Genomic DNA, 13,916 nt, shown 5'->3' on the forward strand with positions numbered 1-13,916 from the left:
GTGAAAAGATACAAATAACGTGTGGTTTTCTGCTACGTTATGGATCCTGAACTTACAGTTACAAGTTTAAAAGTTAAGGACACTTGATCCTGAACTTCGAGTTTTAAATTCAAAAGTTAAGGACACTTGGTCCTGAACTTAGACTAACAAGCTCAAAAGTTAAGGACAATAGGTCCTGAACTTACAGTTATAAGTTCAAAAGTTAAGGACAATAGGTCCTGAAGTCCTGAACTTAGACTAACAAGCTCAAAAGTTAAGGACAATAGGTCCTGAACTTAGGCTAAGAAGCCCAAAAGTTAAGGACAATAGGTCCTAAACTTAGGCTAAGAAGCCCAAAAGTTACGGACACTTGGTCCTGAACTTACAGTTACAAGTTCAAAAGTTAAGGACATGTAGTCCTGAAGTCCTGAAGTTAAGTTCAAAAGTTAAGGACATGTAATCCCGATGTCCTGAACTTAGAGTTCCAAGTTCAAAAGTTAAGAACATATAGTCTTGAAGTCCTGAACTTAGAGTTACAAGTTCAAAAGTTAAGGACATGTAGTCCTGAAGTTAAGTTCAAAAGTTAAGGACATGAGCAGAAGGATATTTTCGTCCGGACAATTAAAATTTATTAAAGCAGTGGCTAAAGACTAAAAACATTTTAAACAGTAACTTAAAAGTAAGTACATATGTTATTAGTGGCTAATTGTGCACGTTCTGCGCACCGTAGTATGAAAATCCGACATGTTCAGTCTTATGCACAATCTTTTTGACATGGGCTAAATGTAGACGTTGAACAAACTGAAGTGGTTGAGTCTCCTGTATTATTTATGATCAAATAACCCTTCATTTAATTGATAAATATTAAGTAGCTATACCTACTAAGAAAACAACCAATCCCTACAATTTGAAATTCTCATGAGCTTAACATGGTGAATCCAAACTATCAATTTATTAGTTCAGATTTAGTTTCATATTCATTTATGAATAGGGTTAAAGCAATTTGGGACACTCACAATTCTAAAAAAAAATTCACCAAATATAGAAAATGTTGCTAACAACAATAGCTTACGTATTAAAGATTTCTCTCCTTCGTGAAATGACAATTCTAATGGTGTAGAAATTCTTTACGTTATTAATATAATATAAATTATACATAAATGCTTATATATTTTATCCGGTATTTATACTAAATTATGCAAAGCGAGAGAATATATTGAGGATATGTCCATCTTTTGAATTCATTAGTTTAATGTAATTAAAACCTAGTGTGAAGATGTAAGTTAAAATTATTTAAGAATAGGTTGAAGCCATTTTTGGAAGCTTATAATCCTAAATAAATTTTCACCAAATATAGAAAATTCTCTACTATCAACAATAACTTACATATCAAAAACTTCTATGCTTTGTCAAATACAACTTCTGTAGTACCGCTTAGGCAAGAATTAAAAAGGTTATAAAATTGATTCCATTGAAAAAACAAAGAGTTAATACCCTAAAATTCCCCTAAACTATCAAGTTTTTGTCAGTTTCCTACTTAAATTATTCGTTGTCCTCAAAACCCCCATAATTATTGCCCTTCATATTAAAATCCACTGCTTGCATTCTTAGAGGTACGTCTAGTACACACTTCTAATTGTCTAGAAAACGTGCGCAACACTATACGTGGCTATTTAACTCAGTCTAAACCCCACCTAAACTATCATTTTTTTGTCAGTTGACTACTTAAACTATCTAGTTTCCCCAAAACTCCCTTGAACTATATTCCCCTATATATCAAAATCCCACGTTTGACTTTTAAAGGTACGTCTGTCTAACTATATTAACTTATGATTCATACAAAGTTCTTATATAGTTTACTTATAATATATTACTCTCGAATGATTGATTAATTCTAGGAGTTTTGGTCAAAATAATATCTAATGTACCATGTTAAGTTTAGGTTTAGTTATGATTGTGCTTTATGCTAGACTCCAATTGATAAGTCCTTATTTATATTCAACTTGTAGCACAGTTAAAATACAAATAAATGCATATAGTGTTGTATTTCTTAAAAGTCATCTTATATTACCAAAATAATAATTACTCAAAAAAATTGCAAATAAAAAATCAATTTCCCAACAATTATATTCTCTAATACCATATTACATAAAGAAGGTTCAAGAGATTTAGCTTTATTCTTTACAAGGTGTTGAGTTTAATAAGAAGATTTAAATTGGTATTCTTTCAACAATATGTGTAACACATGAAAGAAGACTAAAACAAGAAAGAGAATAAATAATTTCAAAGAAAACAAGAGAGGGAGAAATTTTTCGAGAGGAAATCCATACGGAGAACTGAAGAAAAAAGGTTAAAAAATGAGGAAGAAGGTGAAAATAAAGAAGAAAGGTGAGAGAATAAGGAAGAATGATTAAAAATGAGGAAGAAAGATAGATATAAATGAAATGAGCATATTTATTAAAAAAATAAATTTAAAAGAGGGTTAGGCTAACTAACCATTATTTTCTGTGGGCCATTTTGATGGGTTTTTTTTCCAGTTATCATGCGCTCCCAAGTGAGTATCTACACATGTTATGTCAAGTCAGCGACGAGAGATTTTTAATACGAGCGATAATATAGTTCAGGGAGGTTTTGAGGACACTGAATAGTTTAAGTAGGAAACTGATAACTTAAAAAAAAAAAAAAAAAAGATGTAGCAGAAAATGCTATTTTACAGAATAATCATACAGCGAAATTTCTTCTGTTTTGTGACTGCTAAAAAAGGTTAGTATTTTCCATTGGCAAATAAAAATATTTAAAGATAGTAATTCAAGAGCAGAAGTTTATGATACCATTCTTTTCTCTTTTAAGAAGTCAAATTAAAAATTAGAGAGTTCTATTGTGAAAACAGAATTAAGAGGTAATACTACAACAAATACAGCAAAATTTCAAAGTTCAACAAAAGCCAGATAGTACAAGTCAAACCTCAACCTTTACAGGCAATATATTGGTTAGCATAGTTGTTCACAAATGTTCACATAACAAAACACAAATGCTTCTCTCTCTCTCTCTCTCAAAATAAAGACAGGCTGGAAGGATCCAAACCTCAAACCCCACTTACATTATTAACAATTAATAATATTTTCATTCAAAGCAAATGAAAGAAAATCCAAAAAGAAAAAACACCCACAATTAAAAAAAAAGGAAAACAACAATACTAAAAGAAGCCAAAGAGGTGAGTTGAAATGATGAATTTCATGTTTAAGCAAAAATACGAGGTAATTTCTTCTCTTCCGTCTACTAAATATTACTCTCTGTTCCTAAATCTATTTCCTTTTTAGTCCGTTAAAAAAAACGATCTCTTTCCAAATTTGAAAACAATTTAACTTAAACTTACAATTCTACCCTTGATATGAGAAATTTTTAGAACCACACAAATACTCTGGATCCCTTTTTGACTTGTTTAGACCATAAATTCTAAAAGTAATTCATTTTTTTAATCTTCGGACTCAGTTAAACAGGTTCACATGAATTGGAATAATTAGAAATTAGTTCTAACTCCCAACACCATAATTTTTTATAAAAGAAAAAGAAATAATATACTAAAGAAAAAGTTGAGAAATCAGACAACCAAAGGAGATTAGCTTCTTTCCTTTCCTTTTCCCCTTCACCTTTATTTTCTTCCTGCTTCTGCTAAGCATCTTTTTTTCTCACTTTTTAGCTCCTCTATCATTCTTGTTCATTCTTTACCTTCCTCTTGGTTAAAAAAAAAAGTATTTTCCCTTAGGTTCTCTTGCTTTAATTTGATACTTTGATTCCATACTTCCCTCTTATTTCTTTCCATTTCTTCAGCTGTAACCTGTTAGTAAAATCTTTGATTCTTGTTGAGCTTTGTCTCTCTGGCATTGATCATTTGATCACAAAGTCTAATTCCTTTTCTTATTGGGATTTTCTCTTTTCCCTAGGAATTGTTCTTGGACCTTAAATACCTTTGCTCAAAATCTTTGTTGATCCCTTCTTGGTTCTGCTGTTCTAAGCTTAAAAATCCCACTTTTTCTTGTTTTTCAGTTCCAAGATTGTGACTTTCTTACTTCTTCAATTGTTGGGTGTCTGAGAATTCCCTTTTTTTTCATTTGTTTGGTTATTTGTAGTTTGTATTCTATTTGTTTGAGCTCAAAACTCTTGAGAATTTGCTCTTGTTTCTTTTTCTCCTTGTAATGGTTTAATTCTCAGTATTTCCCTGTTAGTTCTTGGTATAAAGTTTTTAACTTTACTTCTTCTGTTTTTTTCCTTTTGATTAATTGAATTCTGTTGATCCTATCTAAATTGTGTTCTTGATTCCATGGGACTTTGTCATGGAAAACCCATTGAACCCCCACAAAACTTGTCTGAAAATCCCATAATTCCCATTGATAATGAGACTGAATTGAGTTCCCACACTGGGAAAACACCAAAATTTCCTTTTTACAGCCCAAGTCCTTTGCCTAGTGGATTCAAGAATTCCCCAGCTTCCAATTCTAGTGTAACTTCAACCCCTTTGAGATTTCTCAAACGCCCATTTCCACCACCATCACCAGCTAAGCATATAAGGGCATTGCTTGCTAGGAGGCATGGCTCAATTAAACCTAATGAAGCTACAATTCCTGAGGGGAGTGAGTGTGATATTGGTTTGGATAAGAATTTTGGATACTCAAAGAATTTCTTAAGCCACTATGAGCTTGGAGAAGAAGTCGGAAGAGGCCATTTTGGTTATACTTCTGCAGCTAAGGGGAAAAAAGGGAGTTTGAAAGGGCATGATGTGGCTGTTAAAGTTATCCCAAAATCAAAGGTTTGCCCTTTTATGCTGTTTTCCCTATTAAAGAAAGTATTGTGAGAGTTTTGTTTCTATATTCTGTTTGATTGCTAAATCTTGTTGAAGTCTTCATTTGTCATTGCTGCTGATTGTAATATTAACTGGTCGAGATGTCATCAATTGTAAGTGCTTTGAGGTGCAAAGTGTTTGGTGACTTTGAATGAGCTACGGTCTTTTTGCAGAGATATAGTAATAGCCGGATGTTCTCATTGTTTTGACAAGTGTTGGTTCCAGAAATGGTTGAGAAGGATGGCAAGTGGGCTAGATAGATTTGTTGGAACTTCCATTATTACGTTTATGAGAAATTGACCTTGGCCAAATAGGATTTTATGTCGTATAGTTTGTTACCTATCAAGAAAAGAAAAGGTTGACTAATAGCTAGATGATGTTCTAGTATCTGAAAATTTTGCGGGTTTTGTCTATTTTTACATATAAAAGTTGAAGCAAAGCATTAGGTGGAAGATGATTCCAATCATTTTCTTGTCAACTGTGTTTTACATGATGTTATCCTGTTATTTGCACGCCAAAAGCAGTATTGAACCTTATTGTATTCATTCTTTCTTTTTAATGAGACTGAGGAATCTTTTGCAGATGACCACAGCAATTGCAATTGAGGACGTAAGGAGAGAAGTCAAAATATTGCGTGCTTTAACAGGACATAGGAATCTGGTTCAATTCTATGATGCCTATGAGGACGAGGAAAATGTTTATATAGTCATGGAGTAAGTTAAATTAGTCAATCTTAATGCTGTTTTTGCTTGATGTTTATGTTGAATTCAGAATGTGTAGACCACCTTTCAGGGTAACATGTCAATGTTAATACTTCAGCATTCTGATAGGAAAAGAAATATGATCTTTTGTTTTCTATTAGGCAACTTAATTACATGATGGAGATTTGTAGATTACACATAAAAAAAATGTTTTAGTTTGGTCTATGTCCTTCCAAATGTTTGCATTGGCTTGAATCATTAATGTTGGCAAAACTAAAATAAATGGTTGTCATTCATCGACTGCTAAATCTTTTTTAGATGTGCAAATGATTTAATGCCAACAATCTTCATGGCTGATGTGAGTTTTCTATTGTCAAGCTAGTTTAATATCAGAGTAGTAGATTAAGATACATAAAGAATCATCCTGATTCATATTTCCAATGTTTTTATAATTGTTTGCCAAACCAGGAGAGATATCTATTATAGTTCATCAATTCTGGCTTTTATGTTTTACCCATTTTTGTATACTTATCTTTGTGAAATCTTCTTCAGGTTATGTAAAGGAGGAGAATTACTGGACCGGATACTTGCAAGGTGCGTACTTAATACATTTTCAGCTTTGTATGCTTGTTATTCTCCTATGTAAACATCCTGACTTCCGATTTCTTTTGAAGGGGTGGGAAATACTCTGAAGAAGATGCCAAAGCTGTCATGGTGCAGCTTCTCAGCGTGACATCATACTGTCATCTTCAAGGGGTTGTTCACCGTGACTTAAAGCCTGAGGTAATGAATTCTTTTTATTTCCTTATGACATAAAAATACTCAAAACATTCTTTGCAATACACCCTCTACTTTGGTTTAAAACTTCTGTTTCTAGTAGCAGATTACTCACTTGATGGCTAGACCTACCTAACAAGTTATTGTTGAACTTTACATTTACAAACAAATGAGCAAGAAAAAGAATGTCCAACTACGAAAAAGCTCGGCAATTTTTATATTTGTTGCTGGTATTTACTCATTATTTTCAAGATTCTTGAGGGAAAAAAACAAAAAATGGGGAAATCTTTAAGGTTTTTAAACTTTCTGATTAAATGGTTGAATTTCCATATTCAGGGATGGGTGATTCCGATTGCTGTTTTAGCTCCTGTAAATAGTCTGACCTGTATCTGTATTTGGTTGAAGCATTAAGAAATGCGTAGTGCAATCAATATGGCAATCTACTAAAACTTGTGTAGAATTGCTTCACTACTGTAATCAGATATCTCATTGGTAAATTTTCTTATATTATATGGCTTCTTTGTATATTTGGTAAGGAAATAAATAAGAATCTAGCGTTTGTATTTGGAGAACTGGTTAGGAATTTGTTGATAAAATTTTCTTGAGTTAACCTATGAAATAGGATCAAGCTTACTGAGGAAAGTGTTGTACTAATTTTTTATGATGGGCATTAAGTGCACGAACGCAAGCATAATAGCATGATTAATAACCTCAAATACCAAAGAAAACACTCAAGACATCATCAACTTAATAACTGATATTAATTGTGTGCAACACGTTACAGTACAGGAAGTGAGTAATCCTGTATTTCCATCTTTTATGTCAATTATTCAATTAGGATATCTAGGATCCTTCTCAACTAATTAGGTGACTAAAAGAACATTCATGGGAATTTTCGGTAACATAATATCACATGATGAATGCTGATAACCCAATCATAATTTTGTATAAGCCCCTGCAAAGTATTGAGAGAGTCAAATCAGCTCAACCAAATCAAACTGCTTAGTTATGCTCTGCATTTGTTCTTACAGTATCTGCTGGAAATGTTTAGGGTTTCTTCTAATCTCACCATATAGGTGAAACAACTGTAGTGCCATCTCTTTCCTCCCTCACTCTCTACAGCGTATGCTCTTTTTATTTCTTTGGTTTCCGAGCTCATTATATTGACAGCTGTTCTTGTGTTTTATTCAGAACTTCCTTTTTGTTTCTAAGGATGAGAACTCTCCTTTAAAGGCCATTGACTTTGGTCTTTCTGATTACGTAAAACCAGGTAATGTTAATGCATACAACGCTTTTATCATTTCTTATTCTGTTATTGTAGCATGCCATGGTTGACTGATGGAAATATTTGCAGATGAAAGGCTTAATGATATTGTTGGAAGTGCATACTATGTTGCTCCTGAGGTTTTGCATAGATCTTATGGAACAGAAGCGGACATGTGGAGCATTGGTGTAATTGCCTATATTCTTCTCTGTGGAAGCAGACCTTTCTGGGCGCGAACAGAGTCTGGTATATTTAGGGCCATCCTGAAAACTGATCCAAACTTTGAAGAAGCCCCTTGGCCCTCTTTGTCTTCTGATGCAGTAGACTTTGTAAAAAGATTGCTGAATAAGGATTACCGCAAAAGGCTAACTGCAGCTCAGGCTCTCAGTAAGTCTCTTTGTACAATATCATATTTGGATGTATCCTCTCAGCATCCTGTAGTAGACCTTATAATAGTGGAGTAAGGATATACCTCTACCAGTTTCAAGTTCCTTAATGTCCTTGTCAAGTCTTGTCTCGAGAAGAACTCTAGACAAGAACTCTTCGCCGCCATAGATGAAGCTATACTAACTTCTTGACATAACCAATTTACCTATGTGGTTTCATGTTTATTATCTTAGTAATTTATCAGATTTTAGCTGTATTATTGATTTCTTAACCTGTCTCATTACTTGTCTAGGTCATCCTTGGTTGGCTGGTTATCATGATGTGAAGATTCCTTTGGATATGATAGTATATAAGCTTGCAAAAGCTTATGTATATTCGTCTTCTCTTCGAAAAGCTGCTTTAAGGGTATGTATATCTGTTCTGGTGGAACTTGTCTTCTAAGTTCAGCAGTCATATAATTTAGCCAAAAAATCTAATATGAGCACTTCTGTAAGTAGTGCCATGCTTTTTTAGGCATGTTAAGGTGATATAAGTTCTTTTATGTTTAGTTCCTGTTATATTTCTTCAATCTCTTTCCATCGCCCCCGCACCAAATAGCTAAGGGAGCATGATGTGATCAGCAAGGTTCTAATATAACCTGTTCATCGTTTCTGTGATCCTGTAAATATGTACAGAAACAGATTTGTCCTGTTACTGAGAGATTATAGTATATAAATAGCAAAGAATGCAAATGCCATAAGCACCCTCATGCAAGATGCTAGTCTGTAGATTATCCATATTGTACAGTGACACAATCTTGGAGCAATATGAATGATAGTATTTTGACTTACTAAAAAAATGTTAGCCCCTCAATTAGTTAGCTGTATGATTTATCGTTTGTGGCTACTGTAACAGGCTCTTGCTAAGACATTGACTATACAACAGCTAGCTTATCTTCGGGATCAGTTTACATTATTAGGGCCAAGCAAAAGTGGACTTGTAGCTCTATCAAACTTCAAAATGGTAAGCAAAAGTGGACTTGTAGCTCTATCCTCAACCATCATCATTACTGAAAAATAAAAAGAAACTAAAAAGAATGTTGACTGATTTTCTATTTTTCTTTCAATGTACTCTTTCTTTATTTACGATTCTCCACTTCTGAAATGAGTTCAATGACTTGGCAGGCTGTGATGAAGAATGCCACCGATGCAATGAAGGACTCAAGGGTTTTCGACTTTGTCAATACGGTAAGCTTAGGAAGCTCCTTTGATTTTATCTTGTTGAAGTTATGAAATTTATGCGAAAAATCCTGATGGACGTAATGATGTAATGACGAATTTTATTCACTGACTTTTTTCATGCCCCGAGCAGGTGAGTTCTCTTCAATACAGAAAGTTGGATTTTGAAGAATTCTGTGCTGCTGCGATAGGTGTACATCAGCTTGAGGGAATGGAAAGCTGGGAGCAACATGCTCGTCGTGGCTATGAGTTCTTCGAAAAGGAAGGGAACAGGCCTATTATGATAGAAGAACTCGCCTCGGTACAATTTCCCCCCTTCCCCCTTTCTCATCGTGATTCTAATAGTAATCTTTATAAATAGGGGTGGGCAAGTATCTGACTCCATCAATAGAACTTATATCATAAAGGAGGGAGTAATAATTTCCAACGTGCATTATTATTATTTGCTTATGACATTGTCAAGTAAAACAGAACAAGTTGACACGTACAGAGTTCATTTTTTGGTTCAAAGATACGAGCTGTTCTACTTCTAAGGTAAAAGAAAATGTGTAATAGATACAAAGATTGAGCTTTTTATATAAGTTAAATCATCATTTATTACGTGGTAAGAAATTAAAAACATATAGGAATATGGTGGTGGCAGGACTAAACTTGCCTAAATCGATTTCTGAAATTTGTCAACTGACATATTGCAAAATTGCGGAAAAAATCTTTAATTCTCAGCTTCTAGCTTGCTAATTTTTCCTATCCGGTTTCTTCAAACAGGAGCTCGGGCTTAGTCCTTCAGTTCCAGTTCATGTAGTCCTGCAGGACTGGATAAGGCATTCTGATGGGAAGCTCAGTTTCTTGGGATTTGTCAGGCTTCTGCATGGAGTTTCTTCGCGTACATTTCAGAAAGCTTAGAATATAACCTTCCTTTATGAATTTATCCAATGCTTCATCTAGCCTTCAGACTAGTAAATCGAAGAATCAAAGTCTTGTTGCTTGATTGAATGGTGGCAATAGATGATCTGTTAAATGCTGATACAGCTGGTTTACGACGAAGCTACAGATCCTATTTGATAATGCATGGCATTAGCAGCAGCATATTGGTGTCAAGTCTTATTGTAATTCTTCTATTCTTCAAATGTTGGATGGCATACCACTTAAGAGGATTGTACAGATGAGGATAATCAGAAAAATGTAAGTAGGGTCAGAAAAGACAGCTGAAAGCTGAGATGAGTTTTTGTGGCTTCCGAGTGTAAAGCCTTGTTTACCATTCCATTGGCTTAATAAATTCTCTTTATTGTGCCTGTAACCTTAGATCCTTAAATCTTAATATATGGATGCATTAGCAGTGTCGGTTTATTGTCGAATTTCTGCTTGTCAGTGGGTGGATTTTAAGGCTTCATTTCTTGTCCCAAATTCATATTTACTGTGTTATTTTCAAGTTGTGTACACCTAATATGTATGCATATAGTATTTTAGGAAAGTACTATTATTTACGCATATATATATATGATTTTTTGTGTGAAGCGTTATCAAATAACACACCTTAGCCAGGGTCGGAGTTAGAGAGCCGGGAGCGGGTTCGGCCGAACCCAGTAGCTTTGATTCGAACCCTGTATTTGTTTTAAAATTTTCATTGAATATGTATAAATTATTGATTTAACAGTAACTTCAAACGATTAGAATCACCTTAGCAACTGAATAGACCTGCTACCTTCCATCTTCAACCCCACGCCAACCCTGCCAAAAAGGAAATCCAAGCAAGTCTCCTCTATTTCCTCTTTTTTTTTTTTTTAAATCATCATGGTGAGGAATTTAACATACAAATAGAAATGGAAGTAGTTGGATGTTAAACATTAGAGAGGCAAAATGCTCTTAACTCAATGTATGAACTCCAATGTTGAGTTCTTTTATAGAGGGGAAAAAATAAAATTAAAGCAAAGGTATTTGATTTAATTTGATTTTCTTTCTGAATTAATCATTACTAGGATCAATATTTAACAAGGCAAAAGTCATCAGCAACAAAATAAACTAGCTGCTTAACTAATTCTAATCTCCCGTAACGCGGGTTTGTTTGAAAACAATTCAAGAAATTGGGACTAAATTGTACATTCAAAAACTTAGTTCGTTAGGCTATAATCTGAACTGCCTACCTCCCAACTGCTAGACCAAATATATTTTCTTACACAAGTTACACGACCATACAGAAGGATTTACATTTACCGCAGAAAACTGATTTCTCTACAATTTACGTATGCTTAATTTTCTTTAGAAGGCACTGAAGTTTTAAAATCTCATATTTTTACAGAACTCATTAAACACCTAAGTTATGTACATGCTAATAAATTACCCGTTCATCTGAAATTTTTGGTTCCAACTCCACTAAGATGAGATGATAGGAAAAAGACGTCGGATGATTCAAATGATTTTGTCCTTTGAGCAATGATGGCAATCTACCAAAATCGAAATGATAGGAGGTGATGTGTCATTGATGCATAACATTGGAGGGGCCAAATTCTTTTGATCTTTGAGTTTTTCTTTGTTTATACGAAAAACATGTTGCCTAGCAGTTGGGAGTTTTACTTTAAGGTAAGTGCCCCCACCAACATAATTTAGTCTCAAGATCTTCTGATATTCCACAATGATTTGATCAGGAGTTTAAAACTAGGTTTGATCCAAGGGGTTGGGGAAAGAAACTAAATCTTGTGACCTCTTAAGCTTGTTTGCCCTAAAAAAAAATGGATAACAGTTGAATTTATTTGTGGTTTTAAGGATATGCATATTAATTCAATACAAATGATTAATGACATTAGATTAAACAAATAAAAAACATAATAAATTGTTGAAGTGCTGCAATGACAACTGGAAACTAAGGCTATCTGTTAGGTGACAAACGGTGATTTTAGCTCATTGGTAGTTAGTTACTAATAGTTAGTTATAACGAAATTAGGAAGGTTGTTAGTGATAATTAAAAGGATATAGTTAGTTGTATATATATACACACATGTATATATCAGTGAGGTAGGGACTTCATTTTGTAACGAGATAAGTTTTCTCTCAATACACAAAAATTACAACTGATCCAGAAGCTTCCACTCACAGTCCTCATTTTCTTTCTTCTTAGTTGAGCTCAACCACCTATCAATAATGGTGGATTTAACATGGTATCAGAGCTAAGAGAATCGATTGGAGCTGTGAAGATCTAGCTTTAAGAGTTGTTCTGTGAAATTGTTGAGAAATTTTTTCGATTGTTCTTCGTCTTCTTCAAAATTCCTAATTTCTGAGCAGACCGATAATGGCTGAGATGAACATTGACAATCCGCGACATCCATTGTATCTACAACCTTCAGATGCGCCGGGAAATGTGATAATTTTCGTTCATTTGACTGGGAGCAAGAATTATTCGGTCTGGAGCAGAGCAATGAAGATTGCGTTGAGAGCTAAGAGAAAACTAGGGTTCATAGATGGTACATGCACTAAGGATCAATTCACTGCTGATCTAGGCGAGGACTGGGAACGTGTTAATGCTACAGTTTTGACTTGGATCATGAACAATGTCTCGACGGAGCTGGTAAACGGGATAGTTTATGCCAGCAATGCTCATGAAGTTTGGACTGATTTGCAGGATCGTTTTGACAAGATCAATGGATCAAGGATCTATAATCTTCAACGAGAAATTGCTACAATTTCTCAAGGTACTTCCAGTATCTCTGCTTATCATTCTAGACTTAAGCTGTTGTGGGATGAGTATAGTGCACTTATTCCAACTCTGCCTGTGATTCCTAAAACAAGAGAATTCATAACACATCTAGAACAACAGAATTCTTTTCAATTTTTTGATGGGATTAAACGATAGCTTTAGTGCCATTAGAAGTCAATGTTGCTCATGTCACCATCACAAAATGTGAGTCGTGCTTATGCTATGTTGATTAATGAAGAGAATCAAAGGAAGGTCCATATGACCAATACACCTATGAATGAGGTGAATGATTCTACTGCCTTAATGAGTTCAAGAGATAATTCACAGAAGTTCAAAAGGTATGGAAATCTATATTGTGAGTATTGCAGAATCAAGGGTCACACTAAGGATACTTGTTACAAATTAGTGGGCTATCCACCTAGTTTCAAGGGAAAGAAGAAGCAGGAATATCGATAAGCTAATGCAGCCATAAGTGATGGATTTCATACCAAGGATGATGTGCTCCAAGCCGCCACAACTGCAGATTCTAATTTGGCAAGACAAGGAATGCACAAGTACTTCATTGATGAGCAGTACAACCAGATAATAAAGCTATTGAATCAGGACAAAGGAGAAAAATTTGCAGCTAATATGGCAGGTAATACTGATTCTCAACTGACTCAAACGTGTGATACTTCTTGGATCATTGATACTGGAGCAACAAACCACATGACTTCAAACATTAACCTGCTGAATGACATAACTAAATTGCCTAACACCAAAAGAGGTAATGTTCATATGCCAAATGGTAAAACAGTACCAGTTATGTACCAAGGAAAGTGTAAAATCACAGGTGGTGAATCAATTCAGAATATTTTGTATGTGCCTGACTTCAAGTACAACTTACTATCAGTATCAAAATTGACTAAGGAGTTGTTTTGCTCAGCACTTTTCTTTCCATCATTCTGTGTATTCCAGGACCTATGCACTGGGAAAGTGAGGGGGATTGGTAAAGAAAAGGGTGGCCTTTACTTGCTATTACCATATGGATCAAGTGTAAATAAGCTCAAACACCAGATTAGAG

The 13,916-nt window shown here is 34.4% G+C and overlaps 2 protein-coding genes across 2 annotated transcripts; both read left to right on the top strand.

The window, feature by feature from the left end:
• Positions 1-3,537: 3,537 nt before the first annotated feature.
• Positions 3,538-10,520, top strand: LOC107766676 (CDPK-related kinase 1). Its single transcript, XM_016585495.2, has 11 exons — positions 3,538-4,786; positions 5,402-5,532; positions 6,073-6,114; positions 6,195-6,303; positions 7,489-7,567; positions 7,652-7,948; positions 8,241-8,353; positions 8,843-8,950; positions 9,112-9,174; positions 9,299-9,466; positions 9,931-10,520. The coding sequence occupies exons 1-11, from the start codon at positions 4,301-4,303 to the stop codon at positions 10,066-10,068; spliced, it is 1,734 nt and encodes a 577-aa protein (XP_016440981.1). The 5' UTR covers positions 3,538-4,300; the 3' UTR covers positions 10,069-10,520.
• A 1,928-nt stretch (positions 10,521-12,448) lies between these two features.
• Positions 12,449-13,009, top strand: LOC142180830 (uncharacterized). Its single transcript, XM_075252922.1, has one exon. It carries the CDS (start codon positions 12,449-12,451, stop codon positions 13,007-13,009), a length of 561 nt encoding a protein of 186 aa, XP_075109023.1.
• Positions 13,010-13,916: the final 907 nt, after the last annotated feature.

This window comes from Nicotiana tabacum, chromosome 5 (assembly GCF_000715075.1).
Source record: "Nicotiana tabacum cultivar K326 chromosome 5, ASM71507v2, whole genome shotgun sequence".
In the NCBI taxonomy this organism is placed as follows: Eukaryota; Viridiplantae; Streptophyta; class Magnoliopsida; order Solanales; family Solanaceae; genus Nicotiana; species Nicotiana tabacum.